The sequence below is a fragment of the Colias croceus genome, chromosome 5 (genome assembly GCF_905220415.1).
Source record: "Colias croceus chromosome 5, ilColCroc2.1".
NCBI classification, from domain to species: Eukaryota; Metazoa; Arthropoda; class Insecta; order Lepidoptera; family Pieridae; genus Colias; species Colias croceus.
This window is the reverse complement of record NC_059541.1, coordinates 7,819,088-7,826,894: the sequence shown is the minus strand read 5'-3', so window position 1 is coordinate 7,826,894 and position 7,807 is coordinate 7,819,088. Positions and strand designations below refer to the sequence as shown.

At 36.6% G+C, this 7,807-nt stretch overlaps 1 protein-coding gene across 1 annotated transcript; it reads left to right on the top strand.

The window, feature by feature from the left end:
• The first annotated feature begins 3,581 nt into the window (after positions 1–3,581).
• LOC123691954 (protein krueppel-like) lies at positions 3,582–7,487 on the top strand. Its single transcript, XM_045636550.1, has 2 exons — positions 3,582–3,633; positions 6,619–7,487. Exons 1-2 carry the CDS (start codon positions 3,597–3,599, stop codon positions 7,485–7,487), a joined length of 906 nt encoding a protein of 301 aa, XP_045492506.1. The 5' UTR covers positions 3,582–3,596.
• Positions 7,488–7,807: the final 320 nt, after the last annotated feature.

Below are 7,807 nucleotides of genomic sequence, written 5' to 3'. Positions count from 1 at the left end.
GCAAGTTATACAACATGTTATATAATTAGAAAACAAGGAAATGTAATAAATTTGCATTTTTATTTATTGCGTCGGAACGTAATTGCTATAGTAAAAGTGAAGACAGTGAAAGGGGTTCATTGTTTAATGTTCCGACAAACAGACACATTTGTGCCAATAACCCTTGCGAATAAAAGAAAAGTAAAAGTCTTCGGCGAATTTTAAGGAGCACTTTTATTTGGGTTAAAATGTAGCGTCCTTGAATTCTCTTCGGCAAGGCTTAATTGTGGTTTGACGGCTTCAAAGAGTTGCCTTCTTTGATGAAAGACGAGGGTGAGGGGCCGCCCGCCACTACAAGACAAAAGCCTCCACCCAGCTTTCACTTTTAATGAACCTGAAGCCTGTGCTGAGGTTAGGTCAAGCATTTTAAAGTAAATGCCATCTTAAGAGAAGAAATGGAAGCTAAACGAGAACAATGGTGATGGATTTCGTTATGAAATGATATCATTTTGTCAGCATGTTATTGTAAAGTATATTCAATTGTGGATAATTTATAAAATACAATGATTAATTTAATTTTAATAACTCTAAAATGAACATAGATACTGAAAATTTTTATACAATTATCCAACCGATCTAATAAAAATAACTGAAGAAGCCTTAGGAGATTAATTTTTTTTCAACATCTCAGCTGATCTGATGATTGCTGATGGCATATCTCCTAAAATATACGATGCATACCTACGTATTTTTCCCCTAACGATGCAAAATTTTGTTCTAATTTTAACTGCGCGCGGTCTCATTAACGACTATTATATATCTTGTATTGATATAAGATTAGATCTCAAAACATCTGCCTTTGGCGAAGTTATCTGCAAATACCAAAGGGACAAAGATCTGCTTGTCTAATTTATTGATAACACGGTAAAACATAGAGGGTCTGCTTCCGAAGTCAGAGCAAGGTGCGACAGCGTGTGCCGTGTGCCAGATAACAAGCCTAAACATCCTGCGCGACAAGGATGCAACGATTAAAACGAATGGGACAAACAATATTTTTTAAGCTTAAAAAACTGCACCGTGCCAGCTATTGTCAGGATGAATAGAACTTTATTGAGCTAGCGTTAAAAACTATTTTTAAAAGCAAACACGGGCACGCGACAGCAGCAGGTGGGAACACTTCTTTAAAAAACCAACAATCTTTTCACCGTGCATTGTGAGTGAAAGAAGTGGTGTTTTCTTTTTTAATTATCTGTAGCTAAATATAAGGGGATGGCGCTTTCAAAGACGCGCTAAAGACTATTTTAAAAATAATGTTATAGTATTTATGGAATGATAAAAACGATTTAAGATGCCTAATGAAATACATTTCGTATTTAATAGTTGTATGTAATATGTAATCATTGCATTTGTTTGGCAATAACATACAAAAGTTCGTAATTTTGCTGCTAATTTTTAGTACTTTTCTTCCGTTAAGTGTTGTTTTGCTTTGAATATACTGAATATGAGCTCTATCTAATATATTTAACATTGAATATGCTAAATTAAAAGGTAATTGATCAGAATTTAATACCTATTTGTATTAAATCTAATATATAAAAATCAATGCCACTTTTCGTTGTAATTCCATAACTCGAGAACGGCTGAACCGATTTCGATAATTCTTTTTTTATTATATTCCTTGAAGTACGAGGATGGTTCTTATGTAGAGAAAACGTTAATATGTACCACGGGCGAAGCCGGGGCGGACCGCTAGTATTTAATAAATTTGAGTTAGGTACATACAGATAATTATCTTACAAGTCTTACGACCTCATTATTACTGTAGGACTGTAGGTACTCTTCTATTATGATATTTCCTTTGTATTTCAAATTGAAAATTCGTTATTTGTAATAAACTGAACACGAAGGTAGAGTATACGGTATAGGAACATAAATACATAATCTGTATTGAAGAGCTTTTATCTACCATATGTCAAGGAACATACCCTAATAATAGAGTTATTAGACAAGCAGGCGATGCAGTGCTTCCTCGTGTCTACTTTGGGATAAAAAGCGTCGTTGGTTGGGGCGCGTGCTACTAAAAACGGAATAAATAGTGAAAACGGTAAAAATAACCACAGCACGCGCGATAAAAATGCTTAATTTACGCGATACGCCGCTTGTCTCGACACTTATGCCTTTTTATGTGTTGTCTTTGAGTCAATACCACGGGGGCTCCTGAAGGACTTTACCTTCATACATCTGCATATGATATTGCTATGTTCTGTTCTGACGGGACTGATTCTATTTTTTCGTGTAAATTTTAAAAACAAAGAAGATGTTTTATAATGAAAATTGAATTAAGAGCATTAAACTATGCCATTTTATGATTTGTAACAATAATTACCGTTAATATAATAATTACATAACGTTAGGAGAATAAAAGGATTTAGTAATGCCCGTTTAATGATAATTATTTTTAAGATTTTTCATTATCTAAATTAATAGGGCAAGTAGGTTGCACAATACAGATGTCGTTTAGTAAATGTTGTATTTAAATATGAAGAATCAGGAAGCATGTGTTAATTATATACCCAATTTTATGAAAAAACTCTATTATAAAATACTTAAAGTTCGCTTCCTATTCTCGTGGTATCCTAGTAAAATTTAGTTAATGTTCTATTCCGGACACGTTATTTATCTAGGTATTACATCTAAGTACTTATTACAAATTTCATAGACACATCAGCAGCTGATCTTGCAAACATCTTAACTGGGTACATCCTTCCGTCTGTTAATTGTATCGCTTTCATTTTTATAATCATTTTGTCAATTTATTATCTAAGCATTATTTTATACCTATCCTTGTAAATATATAAATTGCTTTTAAAAAAATTCGTGTCTTTCCCCAAAATATTAAATTCATAGATATTTATTGTTCCTTCACAATATGGACTCTACATTTACAAATTTTGATTGCAAATGTTATAAAATAAAATGTAGATGCTGTTTAAAGTACTTCCTCATTTTATAAAATACTTTTAATTTGAAGAAATCAATATATGCGTAAAATTTCTTAAAATAAATAAGTAAAATGTATATATACACTGTTACAATAAGTGAAAGTTCATCTTTGTTATATTACAAAAGAAACAGAAGTGTGCAAGTAGGAGATAGTAAATCTAAAATAGTTCTCAAATTAGTTGCAGTAAAAGAAAGCACCGCCCGACCCGCACAGGAGCCGCTCGTAAACATAAAAAAGTGCTTATGTGTTGCTCGTTACGGGGGCTAAAAAACTGTTGTATCAAAGGAACATAATGTAGTAGCGGCCATAAAAATGCATTGCGTGCATGAGTGCAGCGAGTGCGGGGTGCGGGGGGGATAAAGGAGGGGCGTGGGGGTGTGTTTACCGCGCAGAGGGGCGGCCAGCACGCTCGCCGCTCATCGCCAGTGTTGTGGTAGGTCCCACTGAGAACGGTTGTATCACAGAACGAACTGAGTCGCGACTACGTGCTTGAACATGTTAACGTTTTAATCGCTTTATCTCATTAGTACATTACTTTCGTATTGGACGTTTGACGAACATTAAGTTAATCGGCTGTGGTGAAAATAAATGAAATTCGTTAAGGTGGTGTGAGATGGCCATATCGCTGCAATCATCGCAAAATTCCAGAGGTTTGTGTTTTTTTATTGTTTTTATATCTTAGAATTAGTTTCCTATCATATGGAGAAAAGTTTTGAAAGTGAGCGGGTTGGCATGCGTGTGAAGGGCGCCGCGATTGGGCGGTGTGCTGACACGCACACATGGTTTATTTGCATTCGGCGAGATTCAGTCAACCGTAGCCTGTCGTAGCCGCGTAGTCGACTGCTACGACGGCGGCTACGAAAGTCGCGTAATGTAAACGTGTCGCTTTTTAAAGTTTCTTTCATTTTGAGATCTATTCAATTAAATAATGATAATGTTCAATTTAATAACTGTTCATTCAAATATAATTATTCAGTATGTTGATCTTGTTAGTTTGTGTGGATCAAATTTAATGGTAAGTCAAACATAAATAAGAGTCCAAATATTTTATTATTTATATTTACTTCTCATGGATACATTTTATAGATTCTTATTAATAGTCTACTGTAAGATAGGAAATGTATTTTACAACATAAAATAATTGTTATACATCCATCGCTTCCTTAGAATATAATATTAAATTAAGTAGTACATATTATGATAATTTTTAATTAGTTAGTAAAGTAGTATTTAATTATTGTGTGCTTTATTTCAAACCAATTTGTTACGTGAACACAGTATGTCACATATGTATGTGACAAATCAATAAAGTATGTACTTTATTGATTCAATTAAAATAGTAAAACAAATAGAACAACATCAGGGTTATTGAAGCCAAATAAATAGGTGCTCAACCCTAAAAAGCCGAAACCGTATGAATTCAGTAATCTGTAGCGATGCGTTACTTACCTGAGTATTCAATTTAATCTCATTAAAGTTGGGGAGTCCGAGTAATTGGGACATCGCAATGTTACGCAGTTGTACGTACCTACCTACCTACAAGTTAGAAACCGCAAATATATTCCAGCATTGAACATTATATGAGTATTTTTTCTTGTAGATCTTAATAAAATGTTTATTTTCATAAATACCTTATAAGGACGATGAATATTTTGATCATAACTTTTTTATAAAAATACGAATTACCTAATTCGTATCCGAAGCAAATTCATATGAAACTTAGTTTTAATTATGACATGCGTGATGAGTTTAAAAATATTATAAATCTATTACTTAATACGTTTTATCAAAAATTTCCCGTATAATGTTCAATATGTAAATATGTAGATAACATGACACACTATATTATAAAGCTTATTATATGAAAAGTAGCCGAAACCAATTTAGTGACAAAAGGAAGTCATTGAAGCGGTTATCAGCCGAACCCTTGCGCAATAATGACTTATGGAGTGGCAGTCCGCAGGCGACTCCATAAAAGTATTGAGCATGGGTTATTGACAAATATTTATGGCGTATAAAGAGCGGATAATTACAACTCTTTAGCACATAAAAAACTACGCTCGGAAGGGTGCGACCTACCTTTGTAAATTTATCACCAGCGCTGCGAACCGCCGGGGAACGTTGTACAATATTGTTATTGATCTTTATAATCCTATATCAATACTTTATTATACTAACGAGTATTTAATTATTACATTTTTTTGTAAGTGATTTATACGTTAATATTTGTAAGTGTTAACCACTTATAAGTATTCTAATATTGTCGATAAAGTATGGATCGTTATGTAGCCATTATGTATTTAGTTTACTTAAGTAAGTTGCATTCTAATGTATTCAACTTTTCTCAAAACCAATATGCTATAAGATACATGCTAAAGTAATGATTTTTTTAGTTACTAAAACAAGAACGTTAGTTCTAAAGTCGCTATGTAATGTTTAATCTGATATTCTAAACAAATCACGACCGCGAAAGACTATTTGTGTCGAACCGCAAGATAAAAACTTATTACAAAGTTATGGGATAAGCCCGAGGACGTGTACCGCGCGACACTCACCTTGTACTGTGTACACACAACATCTAAATTTGGTCCCTCTTAAGTCATCTTTAAAACGCTATTTTTACTGTAATATTTTTTTAAGCGTAATTTAGTTTTGCCGATTATGTTGTAAAGGTCTACATCATTCACTTTCATCCTCATAAATGTTATATGCAAATTTTCACAATTTCATATGTTCATTCAAATGAAATTTATTTATGTACCTATGTATGTTTGTATGTTTTTCATATAGGTACCGTTTAGCTACGTAAAAATTTGCTTTATAATTTCCCCGAGACTATTAAAATTATATTAATTGTCAAGCAGGCGTTTTCATTAATGGCACAACGAAAAATATTTTGCCTATTTCAATTATGAAACGCGTAGGATCCATTCGTAGCAGAAGAAAATTAATTCCACGGCTAAGTAGATAATGTAAGGACGCTTCCCTTCGCTCCGTCCTCTTCACGCCTCGAGGAGAACTTTCAATTATGATTTTGTCTAATTTTAATTAAGTGCTCTCAAAAGGCTTTTCTTCGTCGAAATTAATATTTGAATATAATTTGGGAGGAGCGCGGGTGGAGTCCGCTGTTGGAGGAATAATTAATTCCATTATGAAAGTGAGTGGATCGCTGACGCCTCCCCTCTCTCACTGTTTTAAGTTGTGTTAAATATACAGTCATTGCTGTTTAATATAACAGTTTTTTATTTATTTATTTAGATTAGTAAAAGGATCTCATTTTAATGGCTCTCTAAAAACTAAAACTCTTCATTCTCATTTTAATGATGAACTATTTTTATATCTGAAAGTTTCAAGAAATTAGTTTCAAAAGTCGCAATTTGCGCAACAGGTCGGGGCGGAAGCGACCTGCAGCGGTGATTGCGACCAAATGTTTCCTCCGAAGCGTCTGGCTTACACTTTTTGCCTTATTTTTTTGCCCTCTCTCGCTGATAAGTGTGCTATCGATAGGTTCGGTTATGCGTTTGCTTAGGTCGACTTTTACCCATATCGGAAGTAAAACAAATTCCTTGACATAGTCGTAGTTTATTTTAGAATAGTACCATTTTTTAATATATTTTTTTTTATTTTGTTCTCAGGTGTGTCGGTAAGGTCTCTTTCGAGCATGCGAGAAGAATCCCTGCCAATGCTAGCAGAGCGGTTGCTGGCCAGCCGAGCCGCAGCGCTGGTAGCGGGGTTGCCGGCTGAGCTTTACTCCGGCGCTCTCCTAGCGGCATGGCCGCCGTCGCCCCCGGCACCCTTGCTGCCTCCGCCCGCCCCAGAGCTAGAACGAGCACGCAAACGTCGTAGAACTCCTAAACTTGATGACACGACATCTAGCGCTCCACCCTCACCTCCGTCATCGGGATCGTCTCCCGGAGCAGCTGATCCACCGCGAGATAAACTATTCACTTGCAAGGTCTGTTCTCGCTCGTTTGGGTACAAGCACGTGTTGCAAAATCATGAACGCACCCATACCGGCGAAAAGCCCTTTGAATGCGGAGAATGTCACAAGCGTTTTACACGCGATCATCATTTGAAAACTCATCTACGTTTACATACTGGCGAAAAGCCTTATAGTTGTCCACACTGTCCACGCCACTTCGTCCAAGTGGCGAATCTTCGCAGGCATCTGCGCGTGCACACCGGTGAACGTCCATACGCATGCGCCCGTTGCCCGGCACGCTTTTCAGATTCAAATCAACTGAAAGCGCACGCTTTAGTCCACGACGGGGACGCTCCGTTTGCCTGTCGTTGTGGTGCAAGATTCAGGCGGCGACAAGCTGCTGCTCTACACCGCTGTTCGAGTGGCGGTTGCGACACGGGAACACCCAGTCCCCCGGCCGCTCTGTCAGCGGACTGGCGTTGGGACGAGTGGCCAGAACAGACCGAACCCGAAGACCTTTCTCTTCCGAGAAGACCGGCGACGCCGGACTCTCCGACTGATTTACGCGTGCACTCCGCGTAGTGGGCGCGCAGTTTGGGCCTCGCGCCGCGCACTCTTGAGCCGGTATACGAGTTCCTTTCGCGTAGAGCCGCGCCTCCGACTATGTAATACTTTGATATTGTCTCACTTACTCAATGTTTTACCTCCGTTGCTAAAATGCGGCTCCATTGTTATCACATAATTTTCAAAAGAATTGAACGCTTTAAAAATTGTAACGTTCGCCCATTTATCTTTATTATTTTTCTTTTGTTTATGTTCTCGGTAAGACTACTGACGTAGATGGTTAGGTAGTCGGCTATTCTCTTTTTATGGTAGTAAATTCGCAATGTCCATCGTTCAAT